The sequence below is a fragment of the Mastigoproctus giganteus genome, chromosome 10 (genome assembly GCF_048544385.1).
Source record: "Mastigoproctus giganteus isolate SK-2022 chromosome 10, ASM4854438v1, whole genome shotgun sequence".
In the NCBI taxonomy this organism is placed as follows: Eukaryota; Metazoa; Arthropoda; class Arachnida; order Uropygi; family Thelyphonidae; genus Mastigoproctus; species Mastigoproctus giganteus.
Genome location: NC_143584.1, coordinates 7,565,208 through 7,588,889, shown reverse-complemented (window position 1 = coordinate 7,588,889; position 23,682 = coordinate 7,565,208). Strand labels below are relative to the sequence as shown.

The 23,682-nt window shown below is 37.8% G+C and overlaps 1 protein-coding gene across 1 annotated transcript in view; it reads left to right on the top strand.

Annotated features, from left to right (window-relative positions):
- Positions 1 to 23,682, top strand: part of LOC150078665 (VPS9 domain-containing protein 1-like) — a 209,649-nt gene that overhangs the window by 76,254 nt on the left and 109,713 nt on the right. The window contains exon 7 of the mRNA XM_090382807.1: positions 8,872 to 8,934. Within this exon, the coding sequence (XP_090238933.1) occupies positions 8,872 to 8,934 (63 nt within the window). The remainder of the gene's footprint in view (positions 1 to 8,871; positions 8,935 to 23,682) is intronic.

The window sequence follows — 23,682 nt, the reverse complement described above, 5'->3', positions numbered from 1 at the left end:
ACTCTATCATATGCTTTTTCCAGGTCTATGAACACCATGTGCAACTTTACTTGCATCTCCCTGTATCTTTCCATCACCTACCTTAAAGCAAAGACTGCATCTGCTGTTCCTCTTCCTGGCATGAAACCAAACTGTTCCTCTTCTATTTCCGTCTCCTGCCTTATCCTTCCTTCCACAATTCTTTCCCAGATCTTCATCGAATGACACATTAACTTTATTCCCCTGTAGTTCCTACATTCCTGCACATCCCCCTTTCCTTTATAGATTGGCACAAGTATACTTTCCCTCCACTCATTGGGTATCCTCTCATGCTGCCACAGTTTTTCCATAAAGTCCCATAGGATATCGATCCCTTCTTCTCCCACACTTCTCCATACGTCTACTGGTATCTGATCAGCACCTACTGCTTTCCCCCTCTTCATTTTTCTGAGTGCGCTTTCCACTTCTTTCCTGCTTATGCCTTCCAGTACTCTTTCATTCGTCTCTCCATCCTCGCATAGTGCTCTTGGGTTTTCCTCATTTAGTAACTTCTTAAAATAGTCTCTCCATCTTTCCTTAACCTTCTCCTTGTCCGGTATAACCACTCCCCTCTCATCTTTAATCTGTTTTATTGATGAGAAGTCCTTTGATGCCTTGTCTCTCGTTTTGGCTATTCTCATCAATTGCCTATCTCCATCTTTCCTTTCCAGTTCCCCATAGGCCTCGTCCACTGCCTTTGCTATTTCCATACCCCTTTTTGCCTCCTTATTTGCTAATTTATATGCTTCTTTATCTTCCTGGCTACCTGTTAAATCCCATCTTTTCTTCTTCTTTTGTTTTATCACCGCTTGCACTTCCTCGTTCCACCACCAGGCCTCCTTTCCCTCCGGCACTCCCTTCCCTGATGTTTTCCCCAACAACTCTTCTCCAACTTTCCTTATGATACAACTATTTAACTTCCACCACTCTTGCACGTCTTCCGGTAACTTTATTCCTTTTAGCACCTTTTCCCTAAACTCCTTCTTCAAACCTTCCTCTTTCAATCTCCACCATTTTATCCTTTATTCCCCGTCTTGAATATTTCCTACTTTTGTCCACTGCAACCTCCCAGTCGACCACAAGCAATCTATGTTGTGCAGACGCACTTTCTCTGTTTATCACCTTGCTGTTCCTCATTTCCTTTAGATGCCTCCTACGGCACATGATATAATCAATCTGGCTTGTCCTTTCCCCACTCTTGTATGTTATCAGCTGGCTTTCTTTCTTTTCAAAGTAGGTGTTAACTATGACCAGGTCGAATGCCACTGTGTTCTACTATCCTCTCCCATTCTCTATTTCTTTCCCCAATACTCCACCTTCCATACACTCTTCCTTCTTCCTAAATGTTCATTTAAATCGCCCCCAACAATCAACCTCTCTTTCTCAGGTATTGCCATGACCACTTGATCCATTTCCATCCAAAAACTGTCCTTTTCTTCTTCCCCGTATCCTACTAGCAGGGCATACGCACATACTATTGTCGTCAAGTGTCCACCCACTTCCAGTTTGATGCTCATAATCCTATCACTCCTTCTGCTACCCTCACACATTTCATCTTTTAACTCCTTATCAACTACAATACCTACTCCATTTCTTCCTCTCTCATCCACTCCCCTAAAGAACAACTTGTACCCTTCACCGAGCTCTTTTGCTTTATTTCCCTTCCACCTTAGCTCTTGTAGACATAGGATCTTCACTCTTCTTCTTTGCATCAAATCCACAATCTCTCTACTCTTTCCATTCATTGTCCCAATGTTCCTATTCTAACACTTTTCATCCTCTTCTTCTTCTTCTTCTTCTCTAGCTGGACTAACTTCTTTAACCGAACCCGTCCTTTGTTCGGTAGCCCTGACCCTTTTCTCACAGTTTCCGGGTGACGTGACTGTGCTTATGAGGTACGCCTTAGCCATTCCACATCTATTTTCCATCATTCTATCATTTTCTTTTGTATTGGCATAGTTTTTTACGGACGGATGTCCTTCCTGACACCAACCCTCACCATTTTATCTGGGCTTGGGACCGGCACCTATTGAGGCTGGCTTGCCCACCTCGGTGGCTGGCTTACACAGGCATTAGATATCAGGAATAATTTTCACTTTATATATTTGGGCTTTAGCAAATCATTTAATATGATTCCATGTGGGGGGATGCTACATAAGCTGGAGTTTTTATTGGGATCATGATCATTTCCAGTCTCATCTCAGATTAGATCTACCAAATATAACTTTATAAAAGATGTTCACATTTCTAGTCTTGGAAAACAACTTATATGCATAAATTCATCTCAAGGTGATTCTAAAAAAATAAGAATGACAGATATATCTCTTCCTTCCTTTCTATTTAAAAGCAGTCTTAGTGGTGCAGCTTTTGACTGTGTCATCCTGCAGAGCACTCTCTTTTGGGCTATAAAGCAGAATTCCACACAAATTGTCTGTCCATATAGACAGTGGACAAACAATCTGAATAGTATGGTGGGGACAATCTGCTTTGCAATCTCCGTTGATCTTAGTCAGGAATGCAATGTTATTTGTTATTTTCATTATTAGTTCATCTTTAATTTTGAGAATTTTGTTCTTTAGGAGATGTAAAGTATAACAAGTTATTGGCACATTGTAAAAGCTTGAATTATCATTAAGGGAAACATAATCCCATGTCAAAATTATGCATAGCATGCTTGCCATATTCAATAAGTAATTACTAAAAACTGAATGTTCCAAAAATTGCATGATAAAGGTCATGAGTTAAGTGCATCAGATGATTGTAATTACACATTGAAGAAACATTTGTTTCCTTGAGCTTGCATTATTTTAAGTGATCACAAATTCAAGGTGAAGAAATGATATTATTTAATGAACTATTTGATATATAAAATGGAATATAAAATGGAAAAATGCTTAGGAAAAAACAGCTGAACCTCTTCAATAAATACAAATTTATGGAATGGATGCTTTCATTCTAAATAAGCTAGTAAAACTTCAATAACTCACCACCTAAAAAAAAAGGATTTACTGGATTTTGCTATATAAAAACACTGGTGTGGAATTTTAAATTGGCAAAACTTTTTATTTAGTCAGTCTTCTTTGTTTAAAAATTTAATAACCACTGACATTAGCAATATCAGTGGTCATTGCTTTTCTCAAAGTTTGTATTTGAAGAGTAGCCATCACAAATTGAAAAATTCACTTTTTGTCATTTTGGCACATAATAGGAATGTTGAAAGAATATTTTCAAAAATTGAATCGTTATTTAAAATTATGATAATTGGTCACACTTCAGCTCTCCAACACTGCTACTGAGTTCTCAGATATTTTAGAAAAAAATCTATAATTCAATTAAAAGATTTTGTAATTTATAATCTACTATCAGTGATACTAAGAACTATATTTTCTTGGATAATTTATTTTCCAGGAATATAGTTTAATGTACTACATTAATTAAATAGCATGCTACTGCATCCTGTCATTGTTTAGGTGGATGAAGTGGTATGGATGTAAAAACCAATAAAACCATAATATAATAAAATATGATTGAGTAAAGCCTTTGGTTTCTGATTTATTTTACAGCAATACTGTTTAATTATTCTTCAAATATATTAATGCAATTATTTTATGATATGTTAAAATTATTCTGGATTTTCGGCTTTAAAATTCATTCTACCTCATGGCTGTCAACATCTAGTCACTCTATGCTAAGCCATAGAGTGATTTTCCTGAGATTAATGGTGAGAGAGGAATGAAGGGATTCTCTTACCAAGAGAGGCTTAAGTACTGCAAATTGCAGTGGCTGGAGACTAGGCACCTGCAAGGTAATCTGATTGAGGTGTATAAGGCCTTGAATGGGTTGAGCAAGCTGAATTCTGATGGGATTCTTCCACTTGTTCAGATTACAAACCTAAGGGGGCATAAATTCAAATTGAGGAAAAACAGATGTAGAATAGATGTGCGAAAATTTACCTTTAACCAGCAGATGGTTAATTGCTAGAACAAACTTCCATCTGCTGTTGTGGAAGTTGATAGTTTAAATAAATTTAAGGAGGGACCGGACAAACATTTAGAGGGAATTGTTTTGTAATTTTTTTTTTTTGCTGCATAAGCTCATACAGTTGCTTTCTTGCATCACATGCCACTACCACTACTACACTACGTTTTGCAATAATTTATAATCAAGTGCATTCAAAGTAGAACATGTATTTCAGGCTCTGTGATTTAATAAATTAAATAATCACAGTATATTTGCATTTCATAATGCAATTTATTTATTATTTCCTGTGTTTTAACAATTGAAATATAACATGCATTTAACATTTCTGCTATGATTAATACAATAAGCAAATATTAATAATTTGTGATTTATATATTTATGAAACTAATAGCAAAAAGCAATATCTGCCACATTGCACATTCATTCCTCCAATCATTGCATGATAAACAGGATTAATATAATAAGCAAATAGTAATAATTTGTGATTTATATATTTTTTGCTATTACAAAACTAATGGCAGAAAGCAACATCTTTTATGTGTGAACTGAGAACATTTCATTTCTGCACATCTGCCACATTGCACATTCACTCCTCCAATCAGTGCATAACAACAAACATAGTATCCAGTGCTTCAGCTACAATATACAATATGTGGATAGCCTATGTAACCTGTATGAAAAATAATTAATAATTCCTGGATTTATATTGGCCCAGTTTTAATCAAATTTGGGATGGCTCAATATATTTTCTAAAATCCCTCCAGGGGCTCACATCTGGTGAGTATGGGCTTGGCACACCCAGGGTCCTGAGCTGGATATCATCATTCTTCTCTTTCTTGGTGATTTCCTTCTACATCTCTCTCTCTCTCTCTCTCTCTCTGGGTCCTAGGGTAAATTAATTTTTTTTTGGCTGGTGCAGTATAAGCCTCAGGCTTCCTTGCACCATATGGGTAATAATAATAAGAGCCAAATATAAAATTCCATGAAAATCCATCCACTGGGAGACATAAACCTTCAGAATTGGACATGTGTGCATGAACTTTTTATCATTGTTTTCAGTTCTGAATTGATCCTGGCTTGCATTCTCTCTCTCTCTCTCTCTCTCTCTCTGTGTGTGTCATGTTCTGCTGCTATTGACTAAGATTTTGGTATATATATATAACTATAACACATTATAAAAGCCCGATGAAAGACAACAACAAAGGCTGTGAGTAATGCAAAGAAATACATACTTATTAGTAAGAGTACCTCAGAGGATGATGTTGTTTGTATATTAAACAGTTCAAGTTAATATTAGTGGGCTAGCTCAGAGGTGAAACTGTAAATTGTGACACCCCCCCCCCTCAATTCTCTTTTCCCATGTATGGGTGATCACATATTCAGACTGCCCAGCTATTCTACCCAACTGGAGTTTCCAATTGGGTAGAATAGCAGAATAGTTGGGTAGAATAGCTGGGATACTATTTCTAAAGCTTTTCATTATGTTTGGCATAAGAGTCTTCTAAACAAGCTTGCATCTTTTGGTCTACCTTCTGTTTTTCTGTAACTATGTAGCTATTTTTCTCTTTCACCTCTCATTATGTGTGATGTAGCTGACTCTTCTTTTTTTAACTTCTGAACTAATTTCAGAGTTCTCCCAGGATTGTTTTTTTCACTCACTGTTTTCTTCCTGTATATTAACAAAATCCTGTCTAGTTTTGCTGATTATAGGACACTTCCACCTTCCATTTCAACAAACCCAATAAAATAAATATACAGTAATATAAATAAATAGATAGTAATATAAATTAATGTGAAATTTTTACTGTTATAAATGATTCCAGAACTAGGGACCATAACTTCAATTACGTGGAAAGAGACTTAGACTGGATTGTAGGAAGTTTACTTCGAGTCAGCGAATTGTTAATTAAGGGTGACACAAGTAATTATGGACCAATTAGTTTAACTTCTGTTCCTAGAAAATAATGGAGTTACTGGTTAAAGATGCATGCATTGCAGGATCATCTAGACAAGACTGCAGTAATAATTCAGACACAGCATGGGTTTTTTAAGGGAAAGTCTTGTATGACAAATTTAATTGGATACTATGATGTGGTTAAAAAGGAACTGCATGCAAAAAATAATTTTGATATCATATACTTGGATTTCAGGAAAGATTTTTATACTGTTGCACATGGAAGACGACTGTGCAAATTGGAGCAGTATGGTATTAAGGCAAGTTGCTACAATGTACATTGTGCTGCACTTTATTAGGTACGCCCCTTCTGTGCACACCAATGGTTTGTCTCACAACGTTGCAAGTCACACGACCACAGTTGTGAATATAAATGCAGCAGAACAACCTTTCTAGTATCAATTAAGCATACAAACTGTAGCAAGAATGGGGAAAAGGAGTGATCTAACGGACTTTGAATGTAGCATGGTAGTAGGTGCAAGACGTGCTGGACAAAGCATCTCTGAAACTGCAGTTCTCCTGAACTTTTCACGCACCACAGTTTCAAGGGTGTATTGAGAATGGTGCAACAAACAGAAAACATCCTCTCAGTGGCACTCCTGTGGAAGAAAATCGCTTGTTGATGACAGAGGTCAGAGGAGGATGGCTAGAATTGTGCAAGCAAACAGACGGGCCACAATGTCACACATAACGTCAGAATACAACCTTGGTGCACAAATCAAAATATCGCAACGGACCACTAGTTGCACCTTGTTGCGAATGGGCTACAACAGCCAATGGCCACATCGCATACCTTTGTTATCAATGAAGAAAAAGAGAGCACGCCTCCTTTGGGCACAGCAACACCAGCACTGGACTATCGAGGATTGGTAAACAGTTGCTTGATCTGATGAGTCAAAGTTCCTGGTGTATCATGTTGATGGAAGGCTCGGAATTTGGCGAAAACAACATTAATCCATGGACCTGTCATGTCTGACAACTACTGTGCAAGGTGATGGAGGCAGTGTTATGGTGTGGGGAATGTTTTCTTGGCACATGCCGGGTCCATTGATACCCATAGATTCACGTCTGAATGCCACATCGTACCTAAACATCGTTGCTGACCAATGCATCCGTTCATGTTGACAGTTTATCCTCAGTCAGATGGAACATGACAATGACTTTTCTTTGCTGCAGTGGCCCACTCAGTCCGCGGATTTCAATCCTATTGAAAGTCTTTGGGATGAGCTGGAAAGAGCTGTTCGCTGCAGGCCTACACCTCCGTCGAATCTCAAGGAACTGCGTGACACACTCATGTCTGCATGGTACTCCATTCCTGCACAATGTTTTCAACATCTTGTTCAATCCATGCCTAGATGAATTCAGGCTGTTTTGAAGGCTAAAGGAGGCTGAACATGCTACTAGGTAAGTGTACCTAAAAAAGTGGCAGCACAGTGTATAAAACGTGGTTGAATGGGAGATGACAGAGAGTGGTAATCAATGAACACAGCTCTTCGTGGACTAATGTTATTAGTGGAGTTCCCCTCCCCCAGAGTTCAGTGTTGGGCCCACTGTAGTTTTGTATATTTATCAATGATATTGATGAAGGTATATCAGGCTTAATGTCGAAGTTTGCAGATGATACAAAGGTTGGCAGGGTTGTTAATGACAGTAATGGCAGTGTGCTACTGCAACAGAATCTAGAAAAGTTGGGCAGATGGACTGAGAAATGGCAACTAAAGTTTAACATTGACAAATGCATAGTACTGCATATGAGTAGAAGTAACCCCAGAGAAACATACTAACTGTGTAGTACTACACTTAGGGTGGTAGAAAATGAAAAAAAAAAAACCTGGAAGTAATTGTGCAGTCAGATATGAAGTTTTCTGAGCAAGGAAAACAGGCTGTCAGAGCAGGTTCTGTATATTGTCAATGATATACAGAAATTTTGCTTATAGGGAAAAGGAGGTGATTATCCCTTTGTATAAGGCAATGGTCAGGCCATGCCTTGAGTACTGCATACAAGTCTGGAGGCCTCATTTTAGGAAGGATGTAGAGTTGCTTGAGCATGTACAGAGAAGGGCAACAAGATTGGTGAGAAGAATGAAGGGGTCCTCTTACAAAGAAAGGCTTAAGTTCTGCAAATTGAAGCAACTGGAGACTAGGCACCTGCAAGGTGATCTAATTGAGGTGTATAAGGCCTTGAATGGGTTGAGCACGCTGAATTTTGATGGGATTCTTCTGCTTGCTCGGATTATGAACCTGAGAGGGCATAAATTGAAATTAAGGATAGAAAGTTATAGAATAGATGTGTGAAAATTTGCCTTTAGCCAGCAGGTGGTTAATTGCTGGAACAATGTGCGAAAATTTGCCTTTAGCCAGCAGGTGGTTAATTGCTGGAACAAACTTACATCTGTTGTTGTGGAAGTTGATAGCTTAAATAAATTCAAGGAGGAAGTGGACAAACGTTTAGAGGGAATGGATGTGTAAAATTGTTTTTTTTTTTTTTTTTTATTTTTGGCTGATGCTACATAAGCTTGCTTTCTTGCATCACATGCCTCTATTGCTATTACTGCTATTACTATGTGTGCTTGCAAACTTTATACTTAATTTCCATCAAAAAATGGATTTCTTTTTTGTGTAATTTATTCAAATTTGTAAAGGAAAAAGCAATCTTATGAAATTAACACAACTTTGTCAGTTCCTTATGACAAAGGAACTGACAAATGACAATTACATGGTTAAAAATTAAATTTAAGCATATACTGAGCTTAATACCCAGTATATACTTAGATGTTAACCATGTAATTGTCATTTTTTTTCATACTCCATCCTGTAATATCTTTATATGGACAAATTATATTAAGCTAAAAACAAATCAGGAAAAATAGTGTAAGAAATAAGTTTTTTGAAAAATACTTGTGTTATTTTATTTATAGCATTTGCAGCTGCAACGTCGTTTAGCAGAAAATTTGGCAGTAGCCAAAGATAAACAGAAGATTGTATCCTTGTGATGCAACAGATTATTAATATATAAAATAGTAATTTTTTAATTTTGTTTAGGTATATCAGTAATGAAATTTTTTTGATTTACTTATTGTATAAGATAGTTATTTTAATATTTATTTGTATTAAAAAATTTTAATACAAATATATATTGCATGTAAAATAATATATATGTTGAGAGAAGGATATTACATGGTTTTCAAAATGAATTCATGTGAAACATCAATAACACTTATTAAATCACATGAATTTTTATCAAGTTAATTTTCTTGTGTACGAAGCTTCAGAATAAGTTAAATTGCCACACAACAGATCTTAAAAATATGGCAGTGTTTCTGGATTCCATGTTGAATGCTGTCATCGGGCTTTTTGTTCTTGTTTGTCCCATACAATCTGGGTGATGCACAGAACTAGATTATTACACAAATCAAGTGCATATATGGGATCCAGGAAACAAGGTGGGGGTACAACTATACAAAAAAAATATTAATAATAAGTGATTGGTTTACTAAATCAGTATATTCTGAATATACAGATCAGGCCATAACTATCATGGTACAAAATGAATACCTCATTATGCCCCCTGTACAGGTAAACATTAATTTGCACTCCCCACATTGTGTATGACATTCATAGATTAATTCATTTATAAGTGTATAACATTTATATGGGGAATTGGGGAGAAATTATTATTATTATTATTATTAGCCATATGGTGCAAGGTAACCTGAAGCTTATGCTGCACCAGCAAAAAAAAAATTCCCACGTTACCCTGAGAGAGAGAGAGAGAGAGAGAGAGAGAGAGAGAGAGGCAAAAGTAGAAAGGAATCGTCAAGAAAGAAAAGAATGATGAATCCAGCTCAGGATCCTGGGTGTGCCAAGCCCATACTCACATAGATGTGAGCTCCTGGGGTTGTTGCCCGATAATCTGTCAGTTGTGGTGGCAAAAGTATTATTTTACTCCCCTCCCATCTTCTGTTCTGTTCTGAGTTCTCTATCTTGCAGCTCTGGTAGCTAACTGTAGTTTTGGTTTTATGCTATGTACTAAGGTGGAGGGGGAAGAGCACACTGCCTTCTTTTATTTATTTATATTTTTTCAGCACTTTTTTTTTTTGTAGAGAATTTATAAACTCCACTAAAATTTTTGGACAAAATTAGCATTCAGTTATGGTACCACAGCAAAACTTGCAAAAGTAGCCGTCTCCATATTAGCATTAGTAGAGGCATATGATGCAAGAAAGCAAGCTTATACAGCATTAGGCAAAAAAAAAAAAAAAAACTTCCTATTTCACCCTTCCATTCACTCCAAAAGTTTGTCCACTTCTTCCTTCAATTTAAGCTATCAACTTCCACAACAACATATGGAAGTTTGTTCCAACAATCAACTACCACTGGCTAAAGGCAAATTTCCGCACATCTATTCGACAACTGTCTTTTCTCAATTTCAGTTTATCCCTCTCAGGTTTGTAATCTGAGCAATAGGAAGAATCCCATCAGCATTCACTCTGCTCAATCCATTCAAGGCCTTATACACCTCAATCAGATCACCTCACAGGTGTCTAGTCTCCAGCTGCTCCTTTGTTCCCTTCACCAGTCTTGTTGCCCTTCTTTGTACTCTTTCTAGCAACACTACATCCTTCCTAATATCAGGCTACCAGACCTGTGCACAGTACTCAAGGTCTGGCCTGACCATTGCTTTCTACAAGGGGATAATCACCTCCTTATCCCTGCTAGAAAAATTCTTGTATATCATTGACAAGACCCCCATGATCTACTCTGGCAGCCTATCTGCACTGCTCAGAAAACTTCATATCTCACTGCACAATTACCCCCAGGTCTGTTTCATTCTACACTACACTGATTGCAATACCACCCAGTTGGTACATTTCTCTGTTGTTACTGCTACCCATATGCAGTACTTTGCATTTCTCAATGTTGAACTTCAGTTGCCACTTCTCAGCCTATCTACCCAACTTTTCCAGATCCTGTTCCAGCAGCATACTGTCATTACTGTTATTAACAAGCCTACCAACCTTTGTATCATTTGCAAATTTTGACATTAAGCTTGATATACCTTCATCAATATCATTGATGAAGGTATATCATGGTATATACAAAACAATAATGGGCCCACCACTAATAACATAAGTCCACGAAGAGCAGTGTCCACTGATTACCACTCTGTCTTCTCCCACTCAACCATCCTTTTATCCATTGTAGCAACTTGCCCTTAATGCTATACTGCTCCAATTTGTACAATAGTCTTCCATGTGCAACAGTATCAAAAGCTTTCCTGAAATCCTAGTATATGATATCAAAATTATTTTTTGAATCCAGTTCCTATGTGACCACATCATAGTATCCAATCAAATTTATTAGACAAGACTTTCCCTAAAAAAACCCATGCTGTGTCTGAATTATTACTGCAGTCTTGTCTAGATGATCCTACAATGCTTCTTTAACCAATGACTCCATTATTTTCCCTGGAACAGAAGTCATATTAATAGTAAACAGGTCTGTAATTACTCTTGTCACCCTTTGATCCCCTTTGTGAATTGGAGATACATTTCCACTTCTCCAGTCTCTGAGGACTTCCCCTGAATCCAAGGATGCTCTCATAATTATGGCTAAGAATTTGCTAACTTCCTTTGTCACCTCCTTTAATATAACTGGATAGATCCCATCCGCCCCAAGTGCCTTTGTTATTTAACAATTTCTCCTCCGCTTTGCTCTCAATAATTACAAAATCATTAAGCACCCTGTTATAGTTTGATAAACTTCTGACATTTTACTCATATTTTACTCATTTAATTCTGACAAAATACTCATTTAATTTGCCACCTATCTTAGAATGACCATCTACAGTCAAATCGTTGATATCATGTGGACCAATCTGATTCACCCCTCCCTTTTAGAGTTTATATAAGTAAAGAAGTCTTTGCTGTTTTTCTTTCCATCTTTTGCCAAAGATTTCTCATAATCTGCCTTCGCTTGCCTAACCTCCTTTGTGATTTAATTACAGACTAGCTTATATCTACCATAGGCTTCTGTGTTGCCTGATAATTTATATGCATCCCATGCATTTTTCTTCTCTGCCACAAGTCTCATACGTTCATCTGACATCCATTTGGGCCTAAACCTAGAACAGTATTTCTTAGTTTGAACAAAAGCCCAGTAGTTTTCAAGATTACTTAGCATTAGTATTAGTAGAGGCATATGATACAAAAAAACAAGTTTATATAGCATCACCAAAAAAAAAAAAAAAAATCCCTTTCCATTTCACCCATCCATTCGCTCTAAATATTTGTCTAATTCTGCTTTGAATATATTTAAGCTGTCAACTTCTACACCAGCAGATGGAAGTTTGTTCCAGCAATCAACCACTCCATTGGCTAAAGGCAATTTCCACACATATATTCTTAGATAGTATGAACCAGAGCTGTAATGCTCAATACGTTCTATGTTGATATCAATATTTGTAAAATAATAAGAGAAGTTTCCCTCAGTATATAGTACATAGAACACTTCCGTATGATACCCTCCAGAAATTAAAACGAAAAAATCGGAAAACTTACATTAGAGTAACAAATAGTTTAAAAAATAATTAAAAATCAATTTAATGCAATTAAAATTAATTAAAAGAATTTTGCGAAAAAAATTGCAAAACAATTTTCCTTCTTGAAGCTGACAATGCTTTTCGACCATATGTCATGATCACAGGAATGAAAATTACCGAATAGAGGTGAGTATGAAACTTAAATAGGGATTATTTGTCTTTGCACATGCACATAAAAGCCCACGAATCGGAGATGAGATATGGCCAATGAACATTAACAGAATTTGTGTAATTTAATTTCTGCAGTTTCTGCAATTAATAGTCACATATAATTACGTTGGACACTAAGTATTTTGGCCTCGTTAAATAAAAAAGTATGTTTTTCGTTAATGGTGTGAAAGGCTAATTCTGACGCTGCTGAATGAGAAGCACGAACTGAGGCCGCATGTTGATTAACACAAATATTCAAAGGAAAATGTGTTGAACCCTGATAAGACGAGTCGCAATCACCGCAAGAAATGTTGTATACCGGGTCATTAATTTGTGTTGCGAACGAGGAAAGGACTGAGTGACTGTTCAGTATAGTGTAATTTCCGTATTGGCCTAGCCACGATTTTAAAATCGGTATCTTTAAAGAATCTGTTAAGCTGTTTGTGCCACTGTTCAACATATGGGACAGAAATAAAGTATTTTTTGATATTATTATTGTTGGTTGGTGTAGTATTTTGTATCCTATTCTTAGCTTGTACCCTAATTCAGTTTATTGTAGCAAGGGGATAACCCCTGTTTGAAGCGTGTTCACGCTTACCCGGGACTCGAATGAAATCCAATTTAACATCTATTGAAAACCTACAAACACCGGTATGTTCTACATTATAACAGCTATCACCCATTCACCTACAAAAGATGGATTATCTTTAATCAATATCTAAATGCCTACAAATATTCAACAACAGAATCTGCTTTGGGCTCAGAAATACAAATATTAACCAGCAGATTCTTAAACAGGAGTTATCCCCTTGCTACAATAAACCGAATTAACGTACAAGCTAAGGATAGGATACAAAATACTACACCAACCAATAATAATAATATCAAAAAATACTTTATTTCTGTCCCATACGTTGAACAGTGGCACAAACAGCTTAACAGATTCTTTAAAGATACCGAATTTAAAATTGTGACCAGGCCAATATGGAAATTACACACTATACTGAACAATCGCTCAGTCCTTTCCTTGTTCGCAACACAAATTAATAACCTGGTATACAACATTTCTTGCGGTGATTGCAACTCGTCTTATCAGGGTTCAATGTGTTTTCCTTTGAATATTCGTGTTAATCAACATGCGGCCTCAGTTTGTGCTTCTCATTCAGCAGCATCAGAATTAGCCTTTCACGCCATTAATGAAAAACATACTTTTTTATTTAATGAGGCCAAAATACTTAGTGTCCAATGTATAATTAATTACAAAAACCGTAGAAATTAAATTACATGAAAATTCCATTAATGTTCATTGGCCATATCCCATCTCCGATTCGTGGGCTTTAACGCGCATGCGCGAAGACAAATAATCCCTATTTAAGTTTCATACTCACCTCTATTCGGTAATTTTCATTCCTGTGATCACTACATATGGTCGAAAAGCGTTGTCAGCTTCGGGAAGGAAAATCGTTTTGCAATTTTTTTCGTTAAATTCTTTTAATTAATTTTCTTATTTTTAATTGCATTAAATTGATTTTAATTATTTTTTAAACTATTTGTTGCTCTAATGTAAGTTTTCCGATTTTTTCGTTTTAATTTCTGGAGAGTATCATATGGAAGTGTTCTACGTACTATATTGAGGTAAACTTCTCTTATTATTTTACAAACACGCATATTCTACAACTGTCTTTCCTTAATTTGAATTTATGACCCCTGAGGTGATTAATCAGGGCAAGAGGAAGAATCCCATCAGCATTGAGCATGCTCAAACCATTCAATGCCTTATACACTTCAATCAGATCACCTCGCAGGTGCCTAAGCATTCTAATGGGCATCTCCCAGCATTCTGATGGGCGACTGAGAGCTTGAGGTGTAGGGTAAATGCCCTTGAAGAAATTAATATGAGAGACAGGTCAAGCTCTCAGCTGCCCAGCTCAACGGCAGAACTCGCTCCTGTGCATCAGGCAACACAGAGGCAATCTCCAAGGCAGAATGAGCTGGTCCCAAAGGAACTAGTTATTGTTGGTGACTCTATGTCACGGAGATGGGGAATATAGTATGCAAGAAGGATAGGTGGAAAAGGACCAAGGTATGTCTGCCAGGGGAAATTTGATGACATTGTAGGGCAGATATCATCTTTTAAGGGCACAAAAGGTGATATTGTTGTATACGTTGGAACTAATGACATTAAGAGTAAGAGATCTGCAGATTTACTCAACAAGTACAGGTCAATATTGAAAAAAAAAAAAAAAGTTGCGAGTTAGGTTTGAATGTGAAAGTGTCTCCAATTCTGCCCAGACACGATAGCAGGGAGTATATGATGAGAGCCTTGTTGATAAATTCAGCCCTGAAAAGATTGTGCAAGGCTCAAGGTGTAGAATTTTTTTCAGCCTGGTCTGTGCTTGTTGACAGGAGAGACTGCTTCTACAGGGGTGGGGTACACTTAAATAGAAAGGGTGCAAGAATATTTGCTGATGCTATTGAGGCAGTGTTAGGTGGGTAGGAAAACTGCTAGCTTTGGGGGGGATACACAGACTAAAAAGTAAAAGTGGCCGCGGGCAAAGCAAAAATGATTCTTGTATTGCTTCTATTAGAATGAGCAGCAGCCTGGAAAGCAAGGCAATGGAGATTTCCAGCACTGCTGGGAGTCATAGTGGAACTAATAAATAAATGGGCAGTGTTTGGGTAACTAAGAGTAGAAACAGGTGCATGTACATCAATGCTAGGAGTATAGTTAATAAATTTGATTAGGAAGTCAATAAATTTGAAGTGGAAGTCAAGACATCAAAGGCAGATATTGTTGGGATATTCAGATGTGGAGTCACACAGACATAATCAGTGCAGAATTGGAATGTGGGGAGTATAATGTGTACAGAAAGGATACACAGGACAGGAAGGGAGGAGAGGTTATGCTGTTAGTTAAGAAACACATAAAATCTAAGGAAGTGCATCCTATTGATGTTGGTGGACGATGCAATGTTGAGTCTGTTTGGTGTGAGCACTGAGAAAGGAAAAATGGTAGTAAGTGTGTGGTATAGGCATAATGAATGTGATGAGTATAATGAGCAATTGGGCAGAGAAATAGTGGGCCAGTAAATCAGTATGTCTTATAATGGGGGGATTTTTACTTTCCAGATATTGACTGGAACTTGTGGACTGGTCACTCGCACACTAGCAAGACTTTTGTGGATTTATTGGATGACTGTACAGCAACATGTTCAAGAGGCAACCAGAGGGAGTAATATTCTTGATCTTATTATCAGCAGTGATTATTCATGTATTAAGAATTTGCAGATAAAGGAACCACTGGGTGAAAGTGATCACAATGTACTGATTTGGGAATTACTTAAGGTTGTAACTACCAGCTAAAGGGAAGGGCTTTTGCTTTCGAAAGGTGACTTCAAGGGTCTCAGAAATTTTATAAATTCAGTACGATGGGATCAACTGATGATATTACCAACGTTGAATTCTAAATGTGAAGCTTTCAGGGACTTAATTTTGAAGGCTACTAGGCTTTTCATTCCAACTAAGAAATACTGTTAAAGGTGTGACATACTGTTCATCTGACATCCATTTAGGCTTAAATGGATGTCAGATGAACTAATGAGGCTCATGGCAGAGAAGAAAAATGTATGGGATGCATATAAAGTATCAGGTGATACAGAAGCCTACAGCAGATATAAACTAGTCTGTAATCAAGTCACAAGGAGGTTATACAGATGAAGGCAGATTCCGAGAAATCCTTGGCAAAGGATGCAAAGAAAAACAGCAAAGAGTTCTTTACTTATGTAAACTCTAGAAGGAAATGCACGAATCAGATTGGACTAACTTTGGATTAACTATTTGATGTTCACGCTCAGATAGCTGATAAACGGAATGAGTATTCTGTATCTACATTCACATGAGGAGTGATTCAATGAGGGGAGTGGCAGAAGTTTATCAACTGAGTGATAAACGAGCTAAGTGAGTTTGTAATAACTGAGAGCAAAGTGGAGGAGAAATTGTTGAAGTTGAACATAAAAAAGGGACCTGGGGTGGATGGATCTATCCAGTTATATTAAAGGAGGCAGCAAAGTAAGCAAGCAAACCCTTAGCCATAATTATGGGAGCTTCCTTGGACTCATGGGAGGTCCCCATGGACTGGAGGTGTGCAAATATATTACCAATTCACAAATGGGGTTCAAAAGGTAACACAGGTAACTATAGACCTGTTAGTTTAATTTGTGTTCCAGGGAAAATAATGGAATCACTGGTTAAAGAAGCATTGCAGGATCATCTAGACAAGACTGCAGTAATAGTTGAGACACAGCATGGGTTTGTTAGAGGTCTTGTCTGACCAATTTGATTGGATACTGTGATGTGGTCACAAAGGAACTGAATGCCAGAAATAATTTTGATATCATATACTTGGATTTTAAGAAAGCTTTTGATACTGTTGCACATGGAAGACTACCGTACAAATTGAAGAGGTATGGCATTAAGGGTAAGTTGCTACAATGGATAAAGGGATGGGTTGAGTGAGAGACGACAGAGTGGTAATTAATGGACACTGATCTTTGTGGACTAATGTTATTAGTGGAGTTCTCCAGGGTTCGGTGTTGGGCCCATTGTTGTTTTGTATATTTATCAATGATGTTGGTATATCAGGTTTAGTGTCCAAGTTTGTGGATGATACAAAGGTTGGCAGGGATGTTAACGACAGTAAAGATAGTGTGCTGCTCCAACTGGATCTAGATAAGTTTGGCAAATGAGCTGTATCACACTCTTCTTGATTATACCGGGGTTCGAGCCCTTGACCACCAAATATGGAGGATGCGGAAAGGTCAGGGAATGACCACCGCATATCTCTGGAGCAATATGGCCTTACTTGCTAATGCTCCTAAAAACCAAATAACAACAACAACAACAACAACAACTAATAATAATAATCTCCTGGCACCGTAATTTGCAAAATTCAAGCCTTTCTTTGTAAGAGCAACCCTTTGTTCCATTCACTAATCTTGTTGCCCATCTCTGTATGTTAGCATTAGTAGAGGCATATGATGCAAGAAAGCAAGCTTATGCAGCATCAGCCAAAAAAACTTCCACTTCACCCCTCCGTTCGTTCAAAATACCTGTCCAGTTGAGCCTTAAATTTATTTAGGCTATCAATTTCCACAACAAGGGATGGAAGTCTGTTCCACCAACCAACTACCCACTGGTTAAAGGCAAATTTCCTCACATCTATCCTACATCTGTCTTTCCTCAATTTGAATTTATGCCCTCTCAGGTGATTATTCTGAGCAAGAGGCAGAATCCCATCAGCATTGAGCATGCTCAAACCATTCAAGGCTTTATACACCTCTATCAGATCACCTCGCTGGTGCCTAGTCTCCAGACCCTGTAATTTGCAAAACTTAAGCCTTTCTTCGTAAGAGCAACCCTTCTTTCCGTTCACTAACCTTGTTGCCCTTCACTATACTCGTTCCAGCACTCTACATCCTTCTTGAAACGAGGCCTCCAGACCTGTATACAGTACTCAAGGTGTGGCTTGACCATTGCCTTATACAAGGGAATAATCACCTCCTTATCCCTGCTGGAAAAATTCCTGTATATCATTGATAAGACACCATGAGCTACTCTTGCAGCCCATCTGCACTGCTCAGAGAACTTCATATCTGCCTGCACAATTACCCCCAGGTCCTTTTCATTCTCTACCACTGTCAGTGTAGTACCACAGAGTTGATACGTTGCTCTGGGATTGCTGTTTCCCATATGTAGTACTTTACATTTGTCAATGTTAAGCTTCATTTGCCACCTCTCAGCCCATCTGTTCAACCTTTCCAGATCCTGTTGCAGCAGCATAGCGTCAGTAGCATCCTTAACAACCCTGCCAACCTTTGTATCGTCTGCAAACTTGGACATTAAGCTTGATATACCATCGTCAATATCATTTATAAATACAGAAAACAACAATGGACCCAACACTGAACCCTGAGGGACTCCACTAATAACATTAGTCCACGATGAGCAGTATCCATTAATTACCACTCTGTCTTCTGCCACTCAACCACCCCGTTATCCATAGCAGCAATTTTCCCCAATGTTATACTGCTCCAATTTGTACAGCAGTCTTCCATGTGCAGCAGTATCAAAAGCCTTCCTAAGATCCATGTATATGATATCAAAATTAATCTTTGCATCCAGTTCCTTTGTGACCACATCATAGTAACCAATCAAATTGGTCAGACAAGACTTCCCCATAACAAACCCATGCTGTGTCCAAACTATAACTGAAGTCTTCTCTGTATGATCTTGTAGTGCTTATTTAACCAGTGTCTCCATTAATTTCCTTGGAACAGAAGTTACACTAACAGGTCTGTAATTACTAGTCACCATTGATCCTCCTTTGTGAATTGGGGTCATATTTTCACATCTCCAATCAATGGGTACCTCACCTGAGGCCAAGGAAGTGCTGAAAATTATGGCTAAGGGTTTGCTTACTTCCTTTGCTGCCTTCTCTATTATAACTGGATAGATCCCATCCACCGCAGGTGCCTTTCTTATGCTTATCTTCAACAATTTCTACTCCACTTTGCTCTCAGTTATTACAAAATCATTTATCTCACTGCCAGAGTTTAATACACCTCTGACATTCCCCTCCCTGAATAACTCCTCATGTGTGAATGTAGATGCAAAATACTCATTCAGTTTGTTAGCTACCTGAGCATAATCATCAACAGTTGAACCATCAATATCAAATGGACCAATCTGATTCATTCCCTTCCTTCTAGAGTTTACATAAGTAAAGAACTCTTTGCTGTTTTTCTTTGCATCCTTTGCCAAAGATTTCTCATAATTTGACTTTGATTGCCTAACCTGCTTTGTGACTTGATTACAGACCAGCTTATATCTACCATAGGCTTCTGTCTCACCTGTTAATTTATATGTATCCCATGCATTTTTCTTCTCTGCCATATGTCTCATTAGTTTATCTGACCTCTATTTAGTCCTAAACCTTCAACAATATTTCTTAGTTGGTATATAAAGCCTAGTAGCTTCTAAGATTAATTCTTTGAATGTTCCCATTTTGAATTTGCTGTTGGTAACATCATCAGTTGGTCCCACTGTATAGAATTTAAAAACTGTCTCAGATCACTGTAGTTACCTTTATGAAAGCAGAAACCCTTTCCTTTTCCCCTGATGGTAGTTACCTCTCTGAGTAAATCCCACATAGTGTGATCTGTGATCACTGTTACCTAGTGGTTCCTTTATCTGCAGATTCTTTATGCATGGAGAATCACTACTTATAAACAGATAAAGAGCATTACTCTCTCTAGTTGCCTCTCGAACGTGCTGCTGTAGAAAACAGTCATCCAATAAATCCACAAAAGCCTTCCTAGTCTTTGAGTGACCAACTCACAAGTCCAGTCAATATCTGGAAAATTAAAATCCCCATTTTTAGACAGTCTGATGTACTGGCCCACTCTATTTCTCTGTACAGTTGTTCATTATATTCATCAGAGTCATTAGAACTATAACACACTACGACTCTCAATTTTGCTTTCCCAATGTTTTTGTCACACCAAACTGGCTGAACACTGCACTGTCCACCTATGTCAACTGGTTGCAGTTGCTTAGATTTTGTGTTTTTTAAGTAATATCACAACCCCCACCCACCTTTCCTATGCTGCCTATCCTTCCTGTACACATTGTACACTCTAAATTCCAATTCTGTATTCCTTATATCTGTATGACAGCATGTCTCTGATATCCCAACAATATCTGCCTTTGATATTTTGATCAACACCTCAAATTCATCAATCTTGAATGCTTCCAATTTAGAATATGCTGTTGCTAACATAATGGGGGGGGGAAGAGATTAAAAAACAAAGTAAGCATTACAGACCTGTATGCATCTCCTGTTTCTACAAAAATAGTAGAATTAGTGGTTAAAGAGGTATTGCTGTATCATGACAAGAAACAATTATACAAAAATCACAGCATTGATTTGTTAAGGAGAGATCTTGTGTAAATTATTTGGGTTAGCTACTGACATGGTAACAAAGAAACTGGATGCAAAAAAATAATTTTGACATCATATACTTTTGCATGAAAGACTGCTGTGCAAAATGGAACAGCATATCATTGGGGAACTTTACTGCTATGGATAAAAGGATGGCTTAATGGCAGAAGACTGAGGGTGATTATTAATGGGCACTGCTCTTCTTGGATTAATGTTATCAGTGGAGTCTCTCATAATTCAGCGCTGGGGCCTTTACTACCTTCAATAGTTATTAACAATATTGATTGAGGCATAACAAGCTTATTGTTGGGCTAAGAAGTGACAATTGAAATTTAACATTGATACAGTTTCATTCAGGAAAGTAATTGTAGGACTGGTGGGAGTCATCATGAAACAAATAAATACATGGCTGTGTTAGGATAATTAAGAATAAGAATAGATGCATGTATACTTGCGTGTACACCAATGCTAGGAGTTTAGTAAATAAATTTGATGAATTTGAAGTGCTGGTCAAGACATCAAAGGCAGATATTGTTGGGGTATCAGAGACATGGTGTCACACAGAGATAAGGAATCCATAATTGGAATTTGGGGAGTACAATGTGTACAGAAAGGATAGGAAGGGGTTATGCTGTTAATTAAGAAAAACTTAAAATCTTAGGAAGTGCATCCAGTTGACATAGATGGACAGTGCAATCTTGAGTCAGTTTGGTGTGACATAGCCGAGTGGGCAGGAGCGGGAGTGCAGTAGCACACGCTCTTTGAGTAGACCGGGGTTCAAGCCCCTGACTGCTGAATACGGTCGATCTGCCAACCCGCACTGGACCAGCGTGGCAGATTATGGTCCATTTCCCTCAGTATGAATTGTTGAGGAGGCTTCCACCCTGCAGTGGGTTGATAATGGCTGCACTTTACTTTTACTTTAAGCACCTGGAAAACAAAAATGACAGTAGGAGCGTGTTATAGGCCTAGTGACGCTAATGAGTACAATGAACAGTTGTACAGAGAAATAGAATGTACAATGTAAATCATATTGTGTTATAATGGGGATTTTAACTTCCCAGATATTGACTGGAACTTGTGGGTATGTCACTCACACACTAGCAAGGGTTTTGTGCATTTATTGGATGACTATTTTATACAGAAGCATTCTAGAGACAACTAGAGGGAGTAATGCTCTTGATCTGGTTATCAGTATTGATTTTTCATGCTTAAGAATCTGCAGATAAAGGAACCACTAGGTGGCAGTGATCACAGTTTGCTGATGTGGGATTTATTGAAAGGGGTAACTACCATCAGAGGTAAAGGGAAGAGTTTTTGCTTTCGTAAGGTGACTACGGTGGTCTGAGACAGCTTTTAAATTCTGTACATTGGGACCAACTGAAGTCACCAACAACAAATTCTAAATGGAAAGCATCCAAGGAACTATTCATGGAAGTTACTAGGCTTTTCATACCGATTAAGAAATATTGTTCAATGTTAGGCCTAAATGGATGCGAGATGAACTAATGAGACTCGTGACAGAGAAGAAAAATGCATGGGATGCATATAAATTATCAGGTGACACAGAAAGCGTATGGCAGATATAAGCTAGTCTGTAATCAAGTCACAAAGGAGAGTAGGCAAGTGAAGGCAGATTACAAGAAATATTTGTCAAAGGATGCTAAGAAAAACAGGAAAGACTTCTTTACTTGTATAAACTCTAGAAGGAAGGGGATGATTCACTTAATACCGATGGTTCGACTGTTGATGATTCTGCTCAGATAGCTGATGATCTGAATGCGTATTTTGCATCTACATTCACAGATGCAGAGTTATTAAGGGAGCAAAATGCCAGAAGTTTATCAAACTGTAACAGAGTGCTTAATGATTTTGTAATAAATGGGAGCAAAACATGGAGGAGAAATTGTTGAAGTTAAACATAAGAAAGGCACCTGGTGTGGATGGGATCTATCCAGTTATATTAAAGGAGGTGGCAAAGGAAGCAAGCCAACCCTTAGCCATAATTATGAGAGCATCATTGGACTCAGGGGAAGTACTGACAGACTGGAGATGTGCAAATGTATCCCCAATTCACAAAGGGGGATCTAAGGGTGTCACGAGTAATTACAAACTAGTAGTTTAACTTCTGTTCCTAGCAAATAATGGAGTCACTGGTTAAAGATGCATTGCAGGATTATGTAGACAAGACTGCAGTAATAATTCAGACACAACATGGGTTTGTTAAGGGAAAGTCTTGTCTGACAAATTTGATTGGATACTATGATGTGGTTACAAAGCAACTGGATGCAAAACATAATTTTGTTATATACTTGGATTTCGGGAAAGCTTTGGACGCTGTTGTGTGTGGAAGATTACTGTACAAATTGTAGCAGTACGGTGTTAAGGGTAAGTTGCTACAATGGATAAGAGTGGTTGAGTGGGAGAAGACAGAGAGTAGTAATCAATGGACGCTGCTCTTCGTGGTCTGTTATTAGTGGAGTCCCCCAGGGATCAGTGTTGGGCCCACTGTTTTTTTGTATATTTATCAATGATATTGTTAAAGGTATACTAGGCTTAATGTCGAAATTTGCAGATGATGAAAAGGTTGGCAGGGTTGTTAATAACAGTAATGGCAGTGTGGTACTGCAACGGGATCTAGAAAAGATGGGCTGTGAAAAATAACAACCGAAGTTTAACATTGACAAATGCAAAGTACTGCCTATGGGTAGAAGTAATCCCAGAGAAACATACCAACCGTGAAACACACTTAGGGTGGTAGAAAATGAAAAAGATCTGGGAGTAATTGTGCAGTCAGATATGAAGTTTTCTGAGCAATGCAGACATGCTGCCAGAGCATTGGGTATTGTTAATGATATACAGGAATTTTGCTACTAGGGAAAAGGAGGTGGTCTGGAGGCCTCATTTAAGAAGGATGTAGAGTTGCTTTAGTGTACAGAGAAGGGAAATAAGGTTGTTTAAGGGAACAAAGGGGTCCTC